At 34.7% G+C, this 25,770-nt stretch overlaps 2 protein-coding genes across 2 annotated transcripts; both read left to right on the top strand.

Moving 5' to 3' along the window:
- Positions 6,262–8,738, top strand: LOC109353739 (protein CUP-SHAPED COTYLEDON 2-like). The gene is made up of 3 exons (XM_019596102.1): positions 6,262–6,961; positions 7,053–7,336; positions 8,027–8,738. Exons 1-3 carry the CDS (start codon positions 6,775–6,777, stop codon positions 8,627–8,629), a joined length of 1,074 nt encoding a protein of 357 aa, XP_019451647.1. The 5' UTR covers positions 6,262–6,774; the 3' UTR covers positions 8,630–8,738.
- On the top strand, positions 15,548–25,378 carry LOC109355097. Its single transcript, XM_019598035.1, has 17 exons — positions 15,548–15,698; positions 15,790–15,853; positions 16,819–16,927; positions 17,527–17,589; positions 17,726–17,829; positions 18,678–18,744; positions 18,846–18,920; positions 19,581–19,742; positions 20,390–20,463; positions 20,565–20,662; positions 21,124–21,231; positions 22,096–22,202; positions 23,121–23,258; positions 23,767–23,814; positions 24,188–24,302; positions 24,381–24,481; positions 24,970–25,378. Exons 1-17 carry the CDS (start codon positions 15,644–15,646, stop codon positions 25,057–25,059), a joined length of 1,578 nt encoding a protein of 525 aa, XP_019453580.1. The 5' UTR covers positions 15,548–15,643; the 3' UTR covers positions 25,060–25,378.

Here is a 25,770-nt window from a genome sequence, read left to right on the forward strand (position 1 = left end):
CTGAATAACACAATGCATATAAATGGTTAAGTCATCTTTAGTTCATACAAACTAAGTCAACAAAGGCGAAAACTACATCGCCACTACATATACAAAATCACCAGATACACAGCCCCCCATCAAAAACCAAAAAGAGGACATCGATCAGAAGATTCCAGGAATGTTGGACCCCTCACTCAGGTCCTCCTCCTCTTCTGAGTCTGACACGAGGTTGATCACCTCCACCGAACTCTCGACATTTACGAGCTCAATGACCTCGTCATCCTTCTCTTCTTCCTCCACTTCGTTATGCCACAACCCAGCGGCATAATTTGGTGGGGATGACATTCTCAGACTCAGAGTCTTCTTGCAAGGACCCCCTCCAAGAACCTGGCTCCTCTGGGCTCGGCGGGATGATGGAGCATCCAAATAATCTGCCCATGTCCTATGACCGTGGGAGGAAACCGCGCAATCACTCCTGACTGGCGGGTGTCGGAGTCCTACATATGGAGACATCAATCCCGTTGGCGGTAATGTGAAGGAAGCGTCAATGTAAGCGTCGGGGTGGGGGATCATCATCGAAAACCCATTGCACTCCATGTGCAACGACAGGCTGTAGGGGCCTGTGTAAGTGTATCGGTGCCCATCACTGACCCATCGTCCCGCCGGGGACATCGTGAAGTGGTAGCCGCGAATGTGGGTGTTGTTGTTGGCCATCTGCATAGCAAACATATACAAAACAAGAACAATACAACAGAGAGAGTAAGACATCTAATGAACATAAATTCGTTGACAGCGTGGACTTACTCAGAATACCACACTCAGACATAAAATATATTTGAACATATAATTCATCATTTATCATCAACATCATAAAATAATACATATTTATCAATATAAAGAATAATATATCAAATAATATAATCAACATTATACTCATAATCACATCACATACATAAACATATAAATACACCATACTTGTAACTCGCAGGTGAGAATGTACTTCCCCAATGATAATGTATGCATGATATGTCATGATCATCCACCTTACACCAATATCCATCCAACATCCTAATCGGAAATAATCGAGAGTACAGGTCCCGTACCAAGCCGTTTTGTACCACCCGAAATAACATATCCTCGCAAGGAATTAAAAATAGATTGATTAGTTCCCTCAGGAATAGTCCTACCCGGACCTAGGTCGTACAAACGCTTTCTGGGCATCCCTCTCATCGATCTCGAATGCAATCCCAGGGTTGTTAGAGAGTGCCTAGTTTGGCCTGTGAGAACTGTCCGATCAAACAGGGTACCTCCCCAGGAATACAAGGGACTCGTCTCACCCAGACTCTCCCTCAAGACATTGTTGGCGAATCACCGTCCAATCAGTGCTGTCCCTGCTTACATCACGGTGCTCTAAGTCGTCCCGTCATTTCCTCTCCACTACTTCATGGTCACAATGCAATGCATTCTTAATCAGAATCAAATGCAAATGTATTAATCAAACACATGATCGGTCCATCCTTAAGTCATCTCCCGACAAGGAATGCTTCTCGTGGAACCAGATAGTACGTCAACCGTACGTGCTCAAGGTAACATCTCAATCACAACAACCCATCACCGAATACTTCTGGACGGTCACATGACCAAGCCTCTTACGGTCGGTCGATCGTTGTTCAGTGATATCATGTATCCTTACTAGGGTACTCTCCCTTAGTTCGACCTCAAGTCGGATACTTGCCCAACAAGGCATAAACACAAACAATGTTTTCATACCTTTGTGGAGTCATGCTTCGCATCTAAGCCATGATCTCATTCCACAACTTTTATATCACAACACACCCTACCCGGGTTCATCACATTAGTCCCCACATCATTTCATTTCAATCGTTACACCCTGTCCCTCGCCCAAGCAGGGACTAGTCGCCTAGCGACATTTCATCTTTAAGGCTCAAATAAACTGAAGTCTTTCTCGCTCAGGCAAAGGTACTGTCGCCCAAGCGAAACCTCTTCTCGCTCAAGCGAGACCTCTCTCGCCCAAGCGAGAGAGTTCTAAGAACTCATTAAAATTCTGGGCTTCCTCGCCCAATTGCGGTCCTTGCTCGCCCAAGCGGGGCCTGCTCACTTCAGCGAGACCTCTCTTGCCCAAGCGAGACCTCTCTCGCCCAAACGAGAGAGTTCTATGAACTTATAAAAATCCTGGGCTTTCTCGCCCAAGTGAGGCCCTGCTCGCCCTTGCTCGCCCAAGCGAGACCTTGTCGCCCAGGCGAGGGAGTTCCAGAACCAAAACTTCCCCTTGCCTAGTCCCTCGCCCAGTCCTCGCCCAAGCAGGCTGTGCTCGCCCAAGCGACAAGAACTTGGACAGAATACCGACTTTTCCCCTTTTTGACAACTGAAACACATTTAAACATGTATCTTCACGCACCTGCACCCAGAAAGTTTCCAGCAACATTCATATACAATATTCAACACACTTCATCAACAATCATATATATTCAAAAGGCATTCAAACATAAAAATCTTGGGTCTCTTAAAATCCAAGTTAACTCCAAAACCTTTGAGATGGTTTAGGAGATCCGGGTGTCATATTCGGACACCACTATGTCACGATGTGTTCTCTCTCACCTTAATGAAGCGTGCTTTAACTTGCCAACTACGGGTGGTTTGGTTTCAAGGTTCGAACACCGAAATCTTCGTAACTACCACAATAAAAATTCGTTAGTTTCCGATATTTCTAAAATCGTTACTAAAATACTTAAAATCATTTCTCTTTTTTTTCAAAATACTTCCCCTTTGATTTCATCATCCCCTTTGACTAAAACAACAAAATACATGAAGTAAAAGATTATAACAACTCCATGAACACAAGTTGTTCATGGTTTCAACAAAATATTTTCATAAGTTCAAGAACACCATCATTTTCGGTTTTAAGGAGAAATGAGTTAGAAAGCGTTTTATAAAATTTCAACGGTTGAATTGTTCTTGACATACTCATGAACCACATACTTAAATCTCATCAATATCCATTGGTTAAATGTTGAGAGATCATGGATTGAAGATGGAAGAAACAAATGAGAGAATGAGAGGAAACTGAAGAGAGATTTACCTTCTCTTTGAAAATACAAAAGTGAGTGAGTGAAGTGTGAAGTGTGAGGGTTTAAGGAGAGAGGGAAATCAGATTTCATCCAGGCAATGATGACAAAATCTCCTAGGGTGGATCATGATGAGCTCATGAGATATTTGAGAAAGTGATGGGAGATTTGCTTTATGGAATTCAAATCTCTCATCCCAATGCTAAATGATCACTTCACGAACACGAGCGTAAAAATGCCCGAGTATTATCGGCCAATACTCGATCGGGTATTATAAATCACCCGATCCTAATATCCGATTAGAATTTCGGATTTCGACATTCCGAGTGAAAAATATTTAGAAAATAGGTATGAGTGTACTCAAAGTCTATATTGACTCGAAATAAAATTACGAAGCCAACAGCACAATCGGAATTTGATTCCGAGTTACGGAACTCGAAAAAAACGCTTTTTGAGCCGTACTGGGTGTATTTCGGCCCCGACAGTGGTTCAGAACCGACTGTCTCCGAAAATTACCAAAATTTACCATAAAATAGGAAATAAAATTTCAAGAATAAAACTTAACTAGAGTTTCGTCTAATTCTTTACCGAAAATTCCCAGAAATTCATTTTCAAAAATATAATTAATAACCATATTAATAAAATCTTATAATTCAAAATCGTAAAATTCGCGGTGTTACATTCATGACTTACAAATATTTAAAGAAAACAAACATAAACTCAACTCCATGAATAACATACTAAGTGATCATGATTTTCTCATGGTGTATGTGGAGAAAAATGAAGAAGAGAAAAAGAGAAAGAATACCTTAACTTTCTTTAGGAGAATTAGTGTAAAAATGAGAGGATGGGGTGAGGTATTTATAGAAGAGCCTCACCCTCTCTCAAATCTGAAAACTAATGAAAGACAATCTAGCTTTAGACTAGCTTAGGTAATGTGTCTAATGGTGGTGGAGTGAGGAGATTTGGTGAGTGATTTAGGGAACTATGGAAGCTTTGACTTTGCTTGTTTGACAAGTCATTGACCCATGATGTGATTAATACTCCAACTTGATTGATGTGACGTGATTTTGAAACTAAAGTCGTTCCCCAGTATCACTGATTTAGGTTTTTTGCCTGAAACATCGAAACTTGAATTTCAAGGTTAAAAATACCTAGAGATGAGTTACAGACAAACTTGGTATCTATTTTGACTATAAACAATATTTTGAAGTCAACGGAGAAATCGGAATTCGATTCCGAGTTACGGAACTCAACAACTGGGCAAAAAATCGATAAAATGGCCTGAAATCGTCTCGGAAACTTTTATTTTCCAAAAATATTATAATACAAGACTAAAACTAAACTGAGGTTTAGCCTAAAACCAACATAGGGGTGTTCTACACTTTCTGTCATAGAGAGCTTCGTATAGTGCCATTCCGATACTAGAATGAAAACTATTGGTGTAGGTGAACTCAATCAAATATAGGTAGTCAGCCTAGCTTCCCAAATGCTCCAACACGCAAGCTCTGAGAAGATCTTCCTGTCCCAATCTAGCTCATGCTCAACCCTATTTGAAAACACTCACCCACACTTAAAAGGTGTTGAAATTATAAATCATTAAATTTAAAACAAAATAATATAAATTGTGCATAAAGTAAAGGAGGTAGGGGAACATTAGAAAACTAAATTTATTGCTTACTTACTTTTCAATATAAACTTGATTTTTTTTGTTAAGAAAACACATTATTCATTTAACAAAATTTATTTAGCTATAGTCACTTACTTCATCAGTAAGTTAAAAAATCTTTCTTCATGTCTTAGTCATTGATTTTATAAAAATCTAATGAATCAGATCTAATGATTAATTCAAATAATATGAATAATTATATTTTCATAGAATAAATAACTAAAATATGAAATATTTTTAACTTAATAATAAAGTAAGTGAATCTCCTATCTAATTCAAATAAGTCGAAGGTCTCATAAAAGTAAAATAAGTAATAATTATTGTATTATATAAGTCTTAAGATAGTTCTTTGCTTCCTATGTTAAAAAGGAACAAATATTTTGTTTGTGTAAGTTTTTGTTTCTTTTTAAATTTTAATTATAAAAATATTATTTTATTATAGATAGAATGATAAAATGTCTTCCTAACATAATCATTTGTTAGTTTTTTATGCCACTTCCCTGTTCATTATAGGTGAGAAACCTGGCTCATTAAAAGGTAGTAATAATTTTGGTAAACTTTTACCGAGGGTGGGTGTCCTTGTTTGTTTGATTGCGCTACTAAGAAAAAAACTTGTTAAAAAAAAGGGAGAAGTGACGGCCTACGGGGTACGAGAATTTGGGGAAAATGAAGAAGTGAGACATAGGAAGAAGGGTAAGGTATTAGAAATTATAAATTTCTAATTAAGGTGGGCATCATATATTTGATACAATGATATTAGCTATTTATTTTTTGGGTTACATTATAACTGATCTAATTACTGACACTCATTAGATTTCTAAAAAGGTTATAACGGATATGGACTTAATGGGTGGATAATGGATACCCATCAGGTTAACTCATATGGGATAATGGGAACCCTATTAGTTAACACATCTCCCCAATATACCAAATCAAATTTAGTTTTCTCATCTCTCCATCAGAGTGAAAACGCAAGTCCCAAAAGGAATCATGGTTTGGTTGAAGAAGGCATCATATTCTCTTTTTAGAAACGTGGATCAAAGGAGCACATCCAGAAACATGGATTCAGGTATGACATTGCACCCTTTGATTCATAAATTGTTGTGTGAGAATCATTAAATTCAAGATCCTAGTATTGGTGGTTCACCAATCATAAGGAATTTCTAACGTAAGGAGGATGAGTAAGAAGGTAGCGTGTAATAAACATGGCTTTATCTGTATAATGTTATATTCATGAACGATCAGTATAAAGTTTTATAAACATAATCATCATTTATCAGTGGATTAGTTACATGTAATTAAATATGAAGCGTAATGAACTGATATTGTAAAAGAAAAACTCGTCGCATACATTTTTTTCACTTCTGATTATTTATTATGTGTACTATGCTGTCAGAGAAGATATGAAACAGCTTTATCATGGATGTATATAACATGGTGAAATGAAAGTCTCACATTTAATTATTTCCCTGTTGTTATTACCATTTTCCTCTTATTTGAATATTTTCTTTTCCCTAGTTTCTGATAATAAAACTACTTTCTGTTCCCACCCCTTGTAATTTCTTCACTGACAGAAGAATACCTGCACACTTTCTAACACACGCACGCATACAGAGCCACAGAACCCACTCCCATCCATCCCACACATCACATTACCCTTATCTCTCTAGCTTTGTAGAATTGTGGATTATGATAAGGACTGTGACAGAGAGAGATAGAGAGATATAGAGAGAGATAGAGAGAGAGATCAGAGCAGTGCAGAGAAAAACAAACAGATATTTCCAGCCATATCATACTTTATTATTTCGCCTTTCCCCTCTGCCACTCGATTCATCAAATCCCTCGTTCAAAACATAAGGGACAGAAACTCTTTTATAAACTCACTTCCCTTCAAAACAAATAACTAAGTAGAGGCTTCCTATATAAATAAGTAGAGGCTGCAAGTGTTAGGAAGAACCCAGTATTCTCATGTTCTTCTAGTTTTAGTTCACTATCTCTTGATCCTTCTTCTCTAAACTTGTCTTTGTGTTTGTTTCAATGGGTAGCTACTACCACCGCCACTTTGATAGCAATGATGCACTTCTCCCACCGGGTTTTCGATTCCACCCCACTGATGAGGAGCTTATCACATACTATCTCCTCAAGAAGGTTCTTGACAACACCTTCACTGGTAGAGCTATAACTGAAGTTGACCTTAACAAGTGTGAGCCATGGCAGCTTCCTGGTAAATAAGCATAAACCCTTTATTCTCTTTTCTAAGTTTTTGTGCTGCAAATAAATGAAGTTTTTAAACTTGTTTTTTGTTGTTATGGTAGGGAAAGCAAAGATGGGTGAGAAGGAGTGGTACTTCTTTAGCTTACGTGATAGGAAGTACCCAACTGGGTTACGTACTAATAGAGCCACAGAAGCTGGTTATTGGAAAGCTACTGGGAAGGATAGAGAGATTTATAGCTCCAAGACTTGTGCTCTTGTTGGTATGAAGAAGACTTTGGTTTTCTACAAAGGAAGAGCTCCAAAAGGTGAAAAGAGCAATTGGGTCATGCATGAGTATCGCCTTGAAGGCAAATTTGCTTATCATTATCTCTCTAGAAGCTCCAAGGTCATCAGTCATTCTTCTCCATATTACTCTTTCTTAAGTTTTTACATTCATGAAATGTGGTCCCTAGTGTATTTTTATACATATTTCATCTTCATAATTTATATATATGCATGATTAATTTGATCATCACGCACTAGCCAAATTTTCAACCCTTTGCATAGCTGAAGCTGCAAGCTTTATAACTACATTTACAACTTATAGCTAATACTATAACTAGGTTTCATTTATTGAAGATCATGATCTTTCTCTTTTCAAAGAATATATATGCAGTACTTGGCCATTGGCCATTACCCTTGGGTAGAAAGGCACGTTCCTTAGCTTTATGTGAATCTATATATGAGCTATAGTATGAGATTGCATGGGAATTATAAACTATTATCAAAATGATCCCAACGAAATAAGTAATCATCAAAAGGGTACCGCACTAAGCCACTGCATCATCATCATCATTAAATGACCCTTTTTTCCGTTGTCCTGCTAAGTAGCAGAAAGATCCTGATTGATACTAGTAACTTTTAACATTCTGCTTACACAAAACCCATTTCAGATACAGTTACTCATTTATTATTCACTTAACTAGCTTTATAGCCATGGTGGCAGTGTTACACTTGCATTTTCATGTTTATATATATGGTGTTTCATTTTTTAATTTTTTTTCCCTGACATACACTTACACTTACTAATGAATAGGATGAATGGGTCATATCCCGTGTGTTCGAAAAGAATACCATAGGTGGTGGTTCCACCGTGTCCACCACCACCAGTGGTTCAAAGAAGACAAGGGTTAGCACCTCATCTGCAAGCATGAGCCTCTATCCTGAACCCGGTTCACCCTCTTCCATTAATCTTCCACCACTGCTGGACTTTTCTCCTTACACCACTCAAACCAGCAGCGCCGCCGCCTTCAACGACCATGATAACTGCTCCTACGACAGCACCATCGCTTCCCAAATAGAGCACGTGTCCTGTTTCTCCACGACCTCTGCCAACAACTTCAACAATGCCACCTTCGACCTTGTACCGCCGTCGCAGACACCTCTGAATCTGGACCCTTTCACTCGGTTCCAGAGGAACGTTGGCGTCTCTGCCTTCCCGAGCCTGAGGTCTCTGCAAGATAACCTTCAACTCCCGTTCTTTTTCTACTCAGCGTCTCAGCCAGTTCACGATGGTGGTGCCAATGACATGGCCGCCATCGGGAACTGGCCGATGCCGGAGGAGGAGAAGGTGGTGCCTGATGGTGGTTCCAGCACGGGGTTTGGACATTCCGAGCTTGATTGCATGTGGGGATATTGATCATGATACTTGGGTTGACCGTTGACCTTGTTTAATTTCATGTTATCTATTACGTCGAATTACTAATTTATGTTTCCCTTATTGTGCTTCAACTTATGTTAGATTGACCTTGTTGTTTTAAGTAATGTTCGTTGTACTTGTTAGGGTAATTTCGGTATTGTGGTTGTATTTAACTTAAGTTATGGTTTATAATATATGAACGTTGGTTATTAAAATGTGTATGGAACCTTTTACAGTTAAATGCATAGGGCAAGTATCAGTGTTTAATTTTGTCGGTTGGATTTGATGCAGCGTTCGGAAATTCGCAGCAGAAGATCTGAAGTGTTTTAATTTTTATTTCATATTTTTTATGTTTTTAAACTTAATATTCATTTATATTTTAATTCTCAATTATACTTTTATGAGTTTTATCCATTCTTCTTCTTTTTCAGCCTATTTTAATTCTTTATTAGCCTATATTTCTCACGTGCATTAAATTTAACTATTTTTTTCAAAATTTTATATCATTTCATAATTTTAATTATGTGCATAATCTTAAAAATGAAAACGAATGAAATAATATATATTTTGAGGCTGATGAGGACAGAGTTCTCTGATTATTTCGATGCTATAATGAGATCGGCCATGTTTCTATTGTGGTCAATCTGAAATGGATGTTAGTATTTGTTTTTTTTTTAATACTTGTATGTTCCTATTTAATAATTAGTGATATATATTTTTTAAGTCTGATGATCAATAAATAGGTATTTTTTATGATTACACAATTCATTATGGCTTTTTGAAAAAAATATTATTTGTAATTCATGCTTATTTTCTCTCAAAATTTAAATATAAAGAAAAGTCATAAATATAAATAGTAATACTTTTATATTACTGACAATCTGCCACATGAATTTCGTATTTATGTTAGAATTGATTGTGGGTGTGACTCTAATCTTTATTATCCTTTTGTTTAACCATCAAACTATTTTATAACTTTTTTTTTTATATTTGATGAGTTTCATTTTATTCCTTAAATTTTTCACCCCTTATCAGATTACCTTGTGATTTTTATATGAAGGCAAGCTTTTTGAATCAAAATTATTATTGAATATTGATGAATTAAAAGGCTCTAAAAGGTATGTCATGTATGAACAACTCTTTTTTTTTGTTAGCAATGAAATTTATTAATAACAAAAAAGGTTAGAAGAACAAATGATACTAATATCTATTAAATTTTAATTTTCTAAAATATTTAATTGATATAATATATTTGTATTAATATTAGATACTATATGAGATAATATCTGAAACAACATATTTTTATTTATCAAGGGCTTCAAAGTTGAAATGATAAATTGATTTTTAGTATGTATACATGTGCACATTTTAACTCTGAAATTAATGTTTTAAATTTGTAGTATAGATACTTAAAATATAAGAAAGTACTCTTACTCACCACTGTACTTGTATTAAATAGCACCTCTTGTCATACTCACAGTAACTTGCATGAATCTGAGGTCTTGGCCTCCCTATATCCATATCTCACATCAATACCGATTCTCTTGGTACGTAAATTCAAAGGTGCAGTAAGTGTAAAATTTGGTGCATAGATATGTTGTTTTTAACAATAATATTAAAGTTTTCGTAGTCATTGAAATCACACTATTTAACGTCACATTGACCACTTTGTTCTCATAATAGTCCATATATAACTTTTGTGAATGCAGCATATAATCACAATCATAATTCAAAAACCTTAAAAATGTTGGTGGGTTATCTATAGTTTTGAGGAGTTGTATTTACTTGAGAGATGTTTCGAAGATATCACCATCTATTAAATAAATTTCTTTTACTTAAAAAAAATTAAAACAATAATAAAATGGAATCAACTACTACATGATAATAAAAACTTTAAAAGGTAAAAAATTTCACCCCTAGTTTCAAGCGAATTGCACCATGTTTTCGCCCTTCTTTTGTTTTTGGTTTTTCCTAAACATTTAATGGGTAGTTGAATAAGGTATGGTAAGGTGAGAAGGCATAGTTTTGGTTGATTTTCACGTGGGGTTCTGAGTCTAGGTTTAGACTTAGTGAGTACTATGGCTAAACTAGCCATACTCACCCTATCTATACTTCTTGAAGGGACAAATTTAATGCTCTCCCTGTTAACATTGTGACTTTTTACCTTTCCTCTTCTTGCTCAACTTTAGTGCAGGTACTAAGGGGACCCATAAAACCCTAACAATATTAGCAACCTTTCAAGCCTTTTTGTACATTCAAACTTCAAAGTTTACCCTCTTCCTTTCCCTATTGTCCTCTTGTGAACATTGCTACTGCAAAATTATTGCAACACTGTGGTGATGACATCCCATTGCATAAAAATAGAAAGTTGCAGAAAATTGTACATTAGAAAAATGGTTTTCTTTGCTTTGGCATGGCAATTGATATTAAATGTCTTTAACAAAGTATATATATGCCATTGCCTATTTGCCACAACTTACAATGTACATGGCTATATGAATGTTTGTGAATCAGAGAAATCTATTACCAAATCTCACTTCACAGATTTGTACTGTGCAAATGTGCTATTCATATTCATTCTATCTATATTTATGGAAATAATAAACATGCATGATATATATAAAGAAGGTTTTAATTTGGGATCTCGGTTGTGATTTTGTATTTATCATAATTGTGGGAACTACAAAAAAAAAAAGACCAATGTAGTTATAATTGCAATTGTAATATGATTAGCAAGACACAATTGCAAGTTGAATTACTGTTGTGAATCTCATTTCAAAACCATATATTTAACTAAAAAGTAAAGACATTATGATATAAAGGTTTCCATGATATGTTGCCCTAAAATGGGAAAACAATGTTTAAGAACCCACTCCAAGCATTTGCTTCCTCCCTTGTAAGATAAGAAATTTTGTTTTTTTATGGACAAAGGTTAGTATGTTAATATTTGTTGTAGGCGAGACTCGAACTCCTTTAAACTTGCTATGGGTGAGACTTGAACCCACAACCTTTTTCATTTCATTCATTAAATCTCTTTACTTCAATTATCAAATCACCTTATAACTTCATAAATTTTGTTACTATTATTATTAAGTAAATAAATAAACACATTTATGATATACAAGTGTCCAAGTAATGTTGGCCCATGGATAAACAAATTTTCCACCCATTCTTTTCTCCCTTGTAATGGTGAAGAAAACTTGTTATTACCATTAACTATTGTTAATTATCAAATGTTCAAAGTTCAAACAAAATTGATGCTTTCTGCTAGAGGAACTGGCTTCATATTTTCCAACAATAAAACACACATCCTTCTCAATTCTAACCATTCACGAGAGTGAATATGTTTCAGCAGAACCACTCATACAGAGGATCATGATGTTATGTACTAGAGAACGTTATGCATACATCCAAAGGAAGGATACTACTGATTTGGTGCAAGGAACATATATAATGATGGTAGGTGATGAAATTGGACTTTGGTCTTATAGATTTTGGTTATGCAATGAGTATGGTACCAGTTATAGATATATATTTTGAATATCCGTTAGGGGTGCCAGCTGCTAATGCATTAAAATGGCATGGCACAATGTGTACTATATCAAAGGCATGCCTAAGGACTTGGTCACAATTATTTGGATTCTCACTCTGATTTCTAACGATTTGGTTTCTCTCTTATGATGGGTATGAGTTATAAGGTCAAGAATAATAAGCAAGTGCCTTAGTTCAATCCCCAAAAGCTTGAGTTTGGAACTTATACAAAGAGAAGGGAATCATGAGGTTGAAAATAAAGAGGGTCTTGTGGAAGAGCTATGTTCTTTTATTTTCTTTGTGGTTTCCTCCCATCCTAATTTACCATATTTTTTGTACTTGTACAAATAGATTGTTTTAGGAAAATGTATTTGGATCTTGTTCTTTGAAATGGAAGAATAATAAACACGTAAATATCTTTGGTTTAAGTTCTAGTTTTATGGGAAATATCATATATGGGTATTATACAGTATCATAAGGCTAAACCCTTACGCAGTATCATACCACGTTATTATATTGTAGAAACAATGAAGATGTAGTCTTGTATATTATATTTTAAGGAATAAACACGCAACAGCTTATGATTTTTGTAATTTTCATTTATCATATATCACTCTATTATTTACTCTTGTACCTTAGTACATATATAATATTACTTTTACCCACACAAAAAAAAATGAAATGTAGTCTCTTGTTGGATTAACTTCACCTCTTATAAACAAATTAATAAATATCATTTATCATTAAATTTTAATAGGTTGGATGAGATTTTAAAAAAATATGAACTTCTAATTTAGTAAAAAATTAATAAATACCATTTATCACTAAATTTTAATAGGTTGGATGAGTTTTTCTAAATATGAACTTCTAATTTACTGTATGTTTAAAAAATTGATGTTATAAGTTATTTTCTTTTTCAAATTAATCCTATGATTTTTTATTGATTTTTTCAGTTTAGAAAACATTTTTAATGGAGGAAATTAATAAAAGGTTTTTGAAAATATTTTTTAATAAAATAAAATTGTGTTTTTTGAATGGGAATTGGTTAAATTAAGTAAAAATATCAAGATGATAAATATAAAACTATGTTGGGCTTGCAAAAGAAAAACCTATAAAAAAAAAGATGGCGAGACCCACTCAAAACTTACCCTCTCAACTATAATGGAGAGAAAATGGATGAGAAAGACCATATGTCCATATAACACTACTGCCCATCACACAAAAAGTCGTGGGCCCTTGGGTTGTTTCATCCTAGGGTGAGTACGGAACAAGACTTGACTTTACCATCCGATCTAATTATGATCGAGTATAAATAAAGTTGGGTCTTATCGGATCTAAAGATGGGTTCATATTTAAAAATTAGACCCATGTAATATTTATGATTAAGTATGGGATAAATATGATCCTGCCTGGACCCGTCTAATGATTATTTACTCATCATGTTTGTATGTATCTTTATTCAATTATGTATAAAGTAATGATATCTCTTTGATAAAAAATACCAGTGGTTCTCTAGTTTTTTCATCATATGTATATGATTAATATTATTTGTACATATATCATTTCATATGTCAAATTATATATTAATGATAATGAATAATATTGGTAGTATTTTATCTAAAAGAATATGCATTATATTTAATCGTGTCTAGGGTTAAAGGTTGTTTCGGTCAAATTTAGGGTTGGCTTAGTTTCACGTCTATGGCTAGGTCCGTGTTAAAAAATAACTCAATAAACATTTAAGGTCATATAAAAGACAAACCTTATCTCACCCAAACCAACCTAAACTCACTCCCTATTTCTTCCCATTGGATTTTTCTTATTTAAAACCATTTTCATTCTACAAATATACCCTCATTTCCAATCGTTTTCCATCTATTACCTTTCACACTAAATAACTGAAAAAAATCATTTCATATTTTATCACCCTCATTCCTTCAATTTTCATTTCTCTTACTTTTTTTCCTCATAAACCAAACAATGTTAGTACATTATTATTTTGTAGGTATTCCGGTCCGATCATATTTGAGCTGTCCTCCTTTTACTTTGAATATCATGTGCAGCATTTCGCATATCCCTGTTACCCGCCCTAGATGAGTTCACTCATGGAAGATAGCATAAATGCTCCTGATGCAACATTAATGTCTCTGACACGCTATTTAATGCACATCTGACATGTTATTTAATGCACCACTGACTCGCCTTCAATGTCATACAACAAATCACCTATCATGCCGTCTGCACATTCTACTTGCCCCCGACAATTCGTCAAGAGCAGATCCACAGGACAAACAAGGACGACAAGAGTACATCCCTTGTATCCGTTAGATGTTGGCCAATGGCTAGATGTCATCTCAGTATTTCCTAAACTCTATAAATAAGAGAGACCACACAAAAAGTATATTTAATTCTCATTCCATCATTTATCGCTCCAACTTCTCTCTTATTTACTCATTTTATCTCTCTAGAATACTTAATTGATTTGATCGTTGAAAAACCTTTTCAGATATCCCCTCTAACGGGTCCATACGATATTCCGACCAGATTTCCTGATCCTTCACACTTTACTGTACATTCATCACCCACCAATCTACATCACTGTTGACTATTTTCTCCTAATATAAAAGAATAGTAGGCTTGAATATGTTTTTGGCTTTAAAAAGTCTAAAGAGATTTGATTTTAGTATGGATAATTTTTTATTTATTTGGATTCCGTCCTCATATATTTCAAATTTTAAATTGTTTTATGTAAGTGAGATCACAATAAATATACATGTACCTGTTAGTCAATTACTAGATGCTAAAACCAAAATTTCAAAACATTAATTGACAATGATATTTATTTAGCATGAGATTTTCCTCTTTGTTTAGCATGAGGGATCTTGAAGGAGAGGGGAGTAGGAGATGAAAATCTCATTCATAATATTTTGGAGTGAAAATGAAAAGAAATAAAGCTAATGGAGCTCATATATATTTCATACTAACAAAAGACTCCAACTTAATTTACATTGTTTCTCTATGTGAGATTTGTCTTTTATACATACATTTCACCCCTTCTCAATTTTCCACTCATTAGAACAAGATGAGAGAAAACGTACCTTTATTTATCTTCTATTTTTCTAATACAAAACATTATAGAAATCTAGTTACACAGTTAAATATATTAAATTGATAGAGCATAAGTTTTGGATTAATTAGTTTTATCTGTCTTATTAATTATTATTTAGATCATTATTATTTTATAATCTTTAACAAATTAAGTTGTATGGATAACTCAATTTTTATGGACAATTCTTTTTCTTTTTCTTTTTCTTTTTGCACAAACAACTGTTGTTTAATGGACCGCCTCACGTGGGCATTACACGTAGATATCTATTGCCACGCAAGTACCAAGGTTTCTCTCTTGTTTATTGTGTTCCCAAATTCTTTTCAGTTTCAGATTGATTATTGTGACTGAGTTACGGCATAGACCAGGATTTCTCCATGGACGATCCTTCTCACCTTCTTCAAGCAGCTAATGATTTTGCTCATTACCCTGGTTACTTCCTTTTTTCTTCTTCCCCACTTCCCTGTTCTTCTTTATATTCTTATTTCCACTTTTTAATAAACAATTAATGCTTCCATTTCAGGGATGCAAAATGATGATTCTGCTAAGGACTTCCTCAATCGCTTCCCTCTATCACTCATTATCAAGTTTGTTTTTTATTTAAAAATCTCATTTTTCCACTCTTCTGTATTTTTGCTTAATAGAGCTTATTGTGTTGTTACCGATTTTATCATTGAGCTTGGACTCCATGTACTTTGCTTGCAGTTTCAGTCTTGGGTTTCTGTAAAAAATTGTTTTTTTCTTCACAAATTTGTGGTACTGAGTAGTGACTGAGCAGTTCGTCTAACTTAAAAGAAAGAATTTTATTGGGTATCTGAGTGTGTGGAGTTGTTTTGCAATAGAATTATCTTTGTTCGGTATGACATGGTTCCGAGGGAGCAAATGAGCAATATTAATCTATTTGCATTCAATATCTTCATGTCTTGAATGATGCATTCTGAGCAAAATCTGCAACTATACTTAGAATGATTGAACTAATTTAGTTTATAGCTTGTTACAAATTTGGTCTAGCAAGGCCAGACCCGCTAGACACCAGAAAGACCGAAAGGTCCTGGGAGCAGTACTTGTTGGAAGGGGCAACCATACACTCAAAAGGGATTAGTTCCTTATCCATAGGGTGAGAGAATACCCTTGGTAGTACCAAAAATTATATATTTCTTGCATACAGCTTAAGTACTTTCTTGTCTTAATTGATAGAAATATGTGTACCTATTGACAAAAGATGGTGCAATATTACAGATTTCCCATTATCAAGAAAAACAGTGGGAAAAACCATTTAAAGTGACTTACAACTTTGGAGTTTTTGACGACATGATTTATGATAAAACACAATGATATCTAATGAGCTATGTAGCTGAGCCTGCCCAATGGGATAAATGCTTGTTGGAGTGATGTTTGTACTGTGTGATTATTGTTGCAGATTTTATCCTCTTCCTTCTAATTTTCATGAAATAAAACTATAAAATTGGAGTTTTGGTCAATGTTACTTTACATTATTTTAATATGTCATTCTAGAGATATTTGCTCTTCATTTTCTTCTTTACTTTTGCAGTGCATTACAGACCCAATTTGATGTGCCTGGTCTAGAAAATACTGTAGTTGCATGCCTTGAAAGGTTGTTCAAAACAAAGTTCGGCGCTTCTTTGATTCCACAGAATATGGTTTGTGATTTACCCCCTTGGTCGATCCATTGCTTTTTTGTTTTTTGAACTGTTATCTGAACATGGTCTGCTCACTGCATTTTGTGGGTAATCTAAAGTTTTTCTCTCTTCAAAAGTAGTATGAAAAAACGAATGTGGGAAGTGACATGCTATCAAATTGTGAACTTGAAAAGCTTAGATGTAATCATAAGTGTGCACTAAGCAGTTAAGACCTATCATGAGCTTGCAAGAGAAGTACTTAAAAAAATGTAGATGAAAACCCATATGTTGAAAGTGAGGAGTTGTTAAATGATCAAGTGGAAAAAGCTTAGGTGCAGTCATAAGTATGTCCTAAATATTGAAGACCCATCATAAAATTGCAAGTACTTATTATATTTTTGAAGAGGGAACTAGCAAGTACTTAAAGTTATATCAGGGTTTTTTATTTAATTATAGAATATCACTTAATTTAATAAGGCAACACTAAGGTGTGTTCTATGTTTTATCATCAATTCTCTGTCTTCATACAAATTATGATTGCTTATATTACATATTATTATATTTTATTGTAGATTTGTAATAGTTCCCCTTAATGCTTTGCTGTTCTGTTTTTGGTTCAGCTTTTTGTCCAAGTTGGTCTTCAGGCAGATTCTCAAGCAGTCAGATCCTTAGCTTGCAAAACAGTATGTGAATAACTGAATATACCATGTATATGCCAATTTATTTAAATCCTTCTGTTGTATATAAAACAGAAATCCATTGCCCCTCCTTATCAATAAAGAAACAACATATTTTTTATGACAAGGTAACGACTTGCAGGTCATTTCCCTTCTGGAGAATCTTCACAACGATGGTAAAGTTGCTGCTCGTCTAATTACAGACTTCAACATATATCCTCTCTTGCTTGATAGCCTTATCAAAGGGTAAGTTGGGAAAGTATTATGGCACTCAAACCATTCTTGCTTTGCCCAAGTGTTTTATTTCAATGACATATGATCCTTTTCAGTGAATTAGTGCCAGTTACAATAACCTGAATTAGTTTAGAATTCATTCCTACAAGGGGCTCGATATTCAGACATATTTTATTGTCTTTCATATGTAGATATAAGGTGATAAAGTATAAGATACACATGTATCAAAGATTTCCTTGTTTTTTAGTCTTGTACAAAAACAAAAACTTATCCAAGAAAGAACACAAATGGTAATGTATAGAGGCGGGTAAAAACCCTCACTTGGAAATGTCTTATTCTGAGTCCTTCTGGGTGATTTGAAGTACCTGTAATTGGTTGTAATCATACACCTTTCATGGAAATTGGATGCCACTGTAAGTGTAATTTTACTTATTAGTTATCACCAACACAAGCGTCTAAGTTATGTATCAATGATACCCTGGAGTCATGAATGCAAGGATGAGAATAATAATGTAGTGTAACAAGCACCTCCATAGTTTCACATGGATGTCAACCAAATCTGGCATTTGTGTTTGTTGCTGGTGCTTTGTAGCATTAAGCATGAGTTCCCTTATTTAGTGTATGATAAAGTAAACCCTAGATGGCTAGCTAAAATAAACATTCCTCCATGCGAGACTGGTTTAACATTAAGCAGAAAATCAGAATTCGAGGAGAGGATCCTTCTTTACATAGAGGTGCCAAGGAATGTATTTTCAGAGGGTTCCATTGTTATTAGTCCTCTTTTATATAATTCGTAATTAGATATGGTTTCCTGCTTGTAGAACAAAACATGTGATTTGAATATCTTCTCACATATGCAGCAACGAAGAAGTCGCAGCTGTGGCAATGGATGCAATAAAAAAGTTAGCCACTTTTCCTGAAGGCATGGTTAGATAATTCTCTCTTCAAGTCGCATGGGTTTAAATATTTACCTGTATGAAAGGTAGGAGAATGATTAAAACTGTATCATTGATACAATATAATTTTAGGAAATTATCTTTCCATCTGGCAAAGGAGGCGGTGATACAGACCTTGGGGTTATTGCTTCCCGATGTTCATCACTGGTATGTCGACCAATCTCTCAATGCTTGAATTTATATTTGTTGATTAAGTTTTAACATATAGGCTATGTTGAAGGCTTCACCCTGTATGCATGGGAGGGTTCTAGCAAATAAGCAGACCTCTTGTTTTACATCCTTATAAAGGAATTTAATATCTCTTATTTCTTTATTGCCATTTAAAACATATTTGGACACATTTGCTTCGGGAAGCATTGTGTGTAGTGTTGGACCCAAGTGACCCAACTGGATGTTGCGATCATTATATGTGAACTTATTAGATTATACCTCCTTAATCTCCTACCTTACGCCAGTGTCAAGGATGCTTCTATTTTGGAGGGAGAATTATTTTTTGATGGATGGTTTGTATGCGGTGAAATTACTAAATATTTCAAAACTACGAAATATAAGAATTACAGATGAAACTGTTTCCTTCCTTCACAAGACCCTGCTGTTGATAGCAAATAGCAATGATAGAAAGCCTTTTATGAGAAAATCACTTTTAATATGAAAGCAGCTATTCATAAAAAACCCTAGGTTAAAATGCATGGTCTGAGAATGCGTACATTGGTTTTAATCTGCCTTTGCAATATCTTTTTTTGGGTGGTATGTTTGCCTTGTTTGAAATTGATTTAGCTTGTCACTGTTTTTACCATTCTGATTTAGGGTCAAGTTCGTGTAATGGCTTTAGTGGTGAAGCTTTTTTCTGCATCAAGGGCAGCAGCATCTACCATTTACAAATTAGATCTACTTAAATTGTTGGAAGCAGAAATCAGAAATTCAAATGATACCCTTGTAACTTTAACTGTTTTGGAGCTACTATATGAGGTTGCTACTCTCTCTCTCTCTTATTTTGGTCATGGGGTTTAAAAATGTGTAGTAGTAGTCCTTCTACTTGCTCATATTCACTATTTAGTACAGAATATTAACTTTATTCCAACAGAGTAAACCCTCTCTTTATTGTTTTATGCAGAACTGAAGGAACTAAGCACAGTAATTATGTTAGTACTTAATATCTCACTAACCATTACCTATTAAAAGAAATTTTATTGGACAAGTTTTCTCTTGAGGCCTCAGTTGTAAAATCTTCTTTTTATTTGCCTGTCCCCAACAGAAAGTCTGTTTGTGTATTCATATTGGGAGACAAAAGAGTGTGTCTGTTCATTTTTAGAAATTGGGACATAAACTAATGTTCCTCTAAATTACTTCTCCTCTATATCCTTTAGTAATTTGACATTTTCGCTCATGGATCTATTTTGATAATATTGCCTCACATAAACTGGTTTCTGGCTTTGCAACGAATAATTTCAAGTGATTCCTAAGGTAGACATAAGACTGGCAACAATAGTTCCAAGTTCACAACACATAAAACAACTATATTCTGGATATTAGCAATTACCAGACATTTTTCACTCCCCAAGTTTACATTATATGCATATCTATATATTCTCACTATGTGTGGTGAAATGATACAGTTAGCAGAGGTTGAGCATGGCACAGAATTTTTGTCGACGTCTAGCCTCCTTCAACTTCTGTCTTCTATGATTAGGTACTCATTTATTATCTGGCCAAGAACACTTCATTAGTACATCTAATGAATCCTGTAAAAATGTTTTCCCGATATAATGACATCTCTTTTCGTGAGCTTAGCAACAATTCTGCAGAATCAATTTTAAGATCAAGAGCAATGATGATAAGTGGAAGGCTTCTATCCAAGAAAATTATTTACTCCTTCATAGATGAACCTTGTAAGTCTCGCACTTGAATTCATAGAATTTCCTTTCTGCCAATACCTGTTGGTGGATATTGACATTTAATTTCATCATTATCAAACAAATTGAGTACTCTATCATCTGTCTCTACCTGACTATTGATGGCTACCAATGATCACTGCTGACCTGTCACAAACCTCGTTACCCTTGTTGCAAATATGGAGGGTCCTTGCTGGGTTTGTGCTGATTAAATTTGTCATTTGTGAATGTGTTTACATGCGACTTGGTAATCATTATCAATGAACTAACAAAATGCTGATATGATGCAACCTGATCAAGTCCTTGTTGCAAGTATACTGTGTCTCCTTACCCGGGTTGTTCTAGTTCACTTGTGAAATGTCCATGTGCTTCACATATTATGTTGCACAGCTTAATAATTATTATCAAAGAAATAGAAACTGCTGACTAATATGTACTCACTCTGCTGTTAAATTCAGGCGTTAAAACTGTTATTATGTCTATTGAGGGTAGACTTCAGTCGTTGGAAACTTCAGATAGAGATGAATGTGAAACTGCCATTGAAGCATTGGGTCATATAGGATCGTGTAAGTATGCCATATTATCATTGGCTTTTGATCAAAATAGATGTTCTGCGTTTTTCATTTATAGAAATGTTGATTTTGGTTGACTAATTATCTAGGTCCTGTGGTCTAACACTCTAACTTGGAAATTGTTTACCTCTCTTGGGATTCGTAAACATTACACAAGTCTCCTTTTTTTTTATACGCTACACAAGTCTCCCTTGTTTAAAAATTACGGAGTTTTTAACATTTTAACGTAACTTATCCCTTGGCTTACATTAGGTTGACAAATTTTAAATGAGGGGGTCTCCATGATTTCAGAAACAAATGGGTCCTTCAATTTTGTCAAACTTTAGGAGAGGTATATATGATCGACTAACTTTCTGCTCACAAAAGAAGCTTCTGTTGGTAGAGGAGAGAACAGAAAAGGATACAACAGTGTATAGGATGTGGAATTCTCTCGAGACATAGCATTGGGCAGAAATAGAGAAAATTTACATTATATGCAAAAGAGCCTTTTGATAGCTCTGCGCATTTTAGAAAGAAATCCTGCTAAGTATAGTGGAGAACTGAAGTACATAAGAAGCTAAGACATCTTCCCAATTCCACTTCATTGCATGGATAAAATTCTTTCTTGGCAAACTTTGACATGGTTCAAATGAAAGACATCAGACACCAGTGAATAATGTTTCAGAAGTATTGATATGTGATGCTTATGTAGTAAAATATCAATTATGTAATATAAAATTAAAAAATATGTAGATATATACTACTTCTTCAAGCCGATTGACAATGGCAGCAACCTTTGGATCTAGTGTTATTCTTCAGCATATTGTTGAACATCTAATCTCATTTCTTATGACTGTTTTATGGTTTTTATGATCCTAGGTTTCCAGGGAGCTACATTATTACTCTCAGGTTCATCACCTGCTGCTAGACATGTTATTGATGCCGCTTTTGATCGACAAGGACCTCAAGGGCATGGCAGACAACTGGTTAGTGAAATAGATAATTCTTCCTTTATTGTGGAGCTTGTTATGGAAGCCAAAACTCCTTAATTTGATGCCCCCTTGGTCCCATTGTATATATCTCAGGTGATTTTCAGGAGTATATTGTCCTTATGGTTGAGTCTGCATTTTTGGTGCATTGACATAATTGTTACAAGCAGTTTTTCAGTAGTAATGTTTTGGTAATCTAAAATGGTGTTGTTCCTGAGGTTTTTAGCATCTATTTTAGAAACCATGAGATTTCCAACTGATTGGAACATGTTGTACCTCCCACACATTAATCTGATGTAGCATTCAGCTAGTCGGTGTTTCATAACACTGTAGAATAGACCATGTCTATTGAATTTCTGGATAAAGTCTGGAAGATGTTTTACAATTATCAACATTGTTAATCATTTCCAAGGATGTACGAAATCCAGTATCTAAGTTTGCATTTGCACGTTCTAGAAGGTAGGTACACTTCAAATGAAATTGCACAACTTGAATAACATTTAAGGCTTGTTTAAGTTTTTTGGTCCCTCCTTCGGAAATAGTCTCTGGAATTTTTTCATGGTCTGGGTGACTGGGTTCCTGTATTTGCCCGGTTTGATGTTGGTCCTTTCGTCCATCTCCATTGGTTAACTTGCTGATGTGGTAGACATTGCAAACATGCTGACCCTAACATTCACCGATAGAGATGGACAGAAGGAGCAATATCTAAATTGGGCCAAGTACAGGGACCCTGACCATCAAAAAAATCTAGGTACTACTTCCAAAGGCACCGCTGGGAGGCTGGGACCATAAGCCAAAATTTAATTATCCTAGATTCTAGAATAAGCATTTAATTCAGATTTACTTGGAAGATGCCATATGCTAATATAGCATCTCACCTAGTTTATTACACTGTTTCTTAAATGGCAACCATAGGCTGCACTACATGGGCTTGCAAACATCTCAGGAGAAACCAGATCTGAGAATAACATTATACTCACTTCTGAAGCAGAAGAAAACCTGCGGCGTTTAATTTATGAAGCAGCATCCAGGAGCACAAAGCTAACACCATCGGTATCTATTTTCATTTTTTTTAAGTTTCAAGTGCTTGTTAGTGGTTCATTAGTGTTTAGCCTGTTTATACTGGTTTAGTTGTCTTTGTTTAAAGAGGCTAGGCATATATTAAACCTTATCTAGCTATAGCTTTGTCCCAAGTTAATCATGAGTTCATGACTACGGGTGATTTCATTATTATTATTTCAAAAAGAGGACCGTGGTGTTGTGTTTTATACTATGTTTATTCTATCAAAGTATTTTCACCAATGAAATCTAATTGACTAGTTCTGCTTCTCACCATTAGAGGTCACATATTTCGTTCCATAAATTTTAGAGATATTTTTGTTCTGTTACTTGCAAACAGTAGGTTTTGAGTGTATTTTATTGTTTTAAAAGAAAATAAAAAGTGAGATGTTGCTCTTACATTAAAGGATAAAGGCAAAATGTTCATCCAATTGTCATGTATGACTGATTTCTACCTAAATATTCAAATACTCGAATCTCACCAAGTTCATTCAATTTGCAGGGTCTTTTTCTGTCAGTTTTGCAGCAAGATTCAGAAATCCGTTTAGCGGTGAGACATCAATATGAGCTTTTGTATTACAAGTTTTGACGAGACATCAATATGAGCTTTTTTATTACAAGTTTTGATGAGCTTTATTGCTTTAATAATTTCACTTAAGCTGCCACATCAATTAGTTTAGATCACTATAAAAATCCAAAACTCATGTAGCATTTACGTCATTTAATCTCGATAATCTCATATTTTAGTAATACATTAGAACTTCCATCCTCTAGCCAATAGAAACGTCTAAGCTGCATTATGTTCGAGATGTATATATTCTAACTTGTTTTTGAGCACTGCTGCGCTTGGATAATATTTGGTTGTCATTAAAAAAGTTTAATACAAGATGTCTGACGTGGTATTATGTGGAACATATTTTCAGGGCTATAGAATGATAAGTGGACTGGTTACCCGACCATGGTGCTTGATGGAGATATGCTCAAAACAAGATATTATAAATATAGTGACCAACCCAAGTACTGAAACCACAAAAATAGGTCTGTATTATGTATTGTTATTTGGATGAACGATAGTATTCCATATATGTTATTTTAACACGACTTGGAGTGTTTCAGGTATGGAAGCTAGGTATAACTGCTGTAAGGCAATACACAAATCATTGACTCTATCTAGTAGAGTTTCCACTGATCCTGCATTTGCAGGAATAACTGCGAAGGTTAGATACCAAATTTTTCCACTATTGTCTGCATGTATTTATGGAAGTCACATCTTTTGTCTTATAGTTTGTACCACTGTTTCTCATTGGTCAGAAAAGTTAAACAAGAATTTAATATATATTAACTTTATATTTTCTGACCAATGAGAATGAAATGGTACACATCTTGGTATAGAAGATGTTCTTGTCGGGCTTATTCAAGTGTGAAATGTCACAAGTGGATATGAGGGGAGGAGTGAAATAGTTTATAAGTGGAAAAGACTAATGAAACTAAAACCTTAAGGTTTTGGTTCAAGACGTGGTGTCTCACTTGTGGCTCTCCATTTTTCCCATACCCCAGTAAATCCCTGGTGGTCAGAGGCTCCCCAGTCGCAGTTTGGTCCACGTCTTTATGTATCCTTTATGTACAGATGCTAAAGAATAAAGAAAAGATAATCACCCTTGTATGCTGTTATATAAATATTTATCCAAGTGGGTTTTGCATGCAGCTGCAGGAAGCTCTTGGAAAGGGTCCATATCTTATTAGAAAGCAGCATGTTGAAGCTCAACCTATAGTGATGACGGCTGAGAGATTTTAGTTTTACATACAGCTTGATGTTCCTTTTCTTTCATGTAAAACGTGCAGTTATAAAGAACAAACACCTCTTTGATTTAGATATGGAATGAGTATATTTAGCGTAACTTTGGAGTGGATTATACTTCAAAGACTTTGTCTAATTTGGCATTGCGTTTCTTTTTGTTTTGGAGTGGAATATATTTAGAGAATGATCACTATTTCCTTCTTCATTCATGCCTGTTTAGAACCCAGGACCTTGTTGGATGGCATGTTCTGTCAAATATTTGTTATATCAACTTCAAATACTATAAGCTTGAGATAAATACTATACATGCAAGATAGTGCTACAGGGTATATTAACTCCAATTCTACCCAACTTGTTCATTATTTTTCACAATCCTTTTATTCAAGTAACATAACTTTTGGTAACTTCAAGGAAGGGATGGGTTTGATCGGTTCTATTCTATTATTAATAAATTGACTTCTAGTGCATGTGATTTTTGTTGTTGCAAGATATGGAAATATGATTCATGTAGTTCTCTTTTAAGAAATTGAGTTTTGCATGAGTAAAATGTTTCTGTTTTTTGGCAGATTGACACAGGTTAAGAGACTGGCTCATGAGATTGTTGCTTTGATGTATGTATATGATTGTGTTATTGCTTCTCAACAATGATAAAAGATAAATGATGGATAATAGAAAGATAATGTATAAAATTCATAGGTTATATTTTTT

Source organism: Lupinus angustifolius, chromosome LG08 (genome assembly GCF_001865875.1).
Source record: "Lupinus angustifolius cultivar Tanjil chromosome LG08, LupAngTanjil_v1.0, whole genome shotgun sequence".
Lineage (NCBI taxonomy): Eukaryota > Viridiplantae > Streptophyta > Magnoliopsida > Fabales > Fabaceae > Lupinus > Lupinus angustifolius.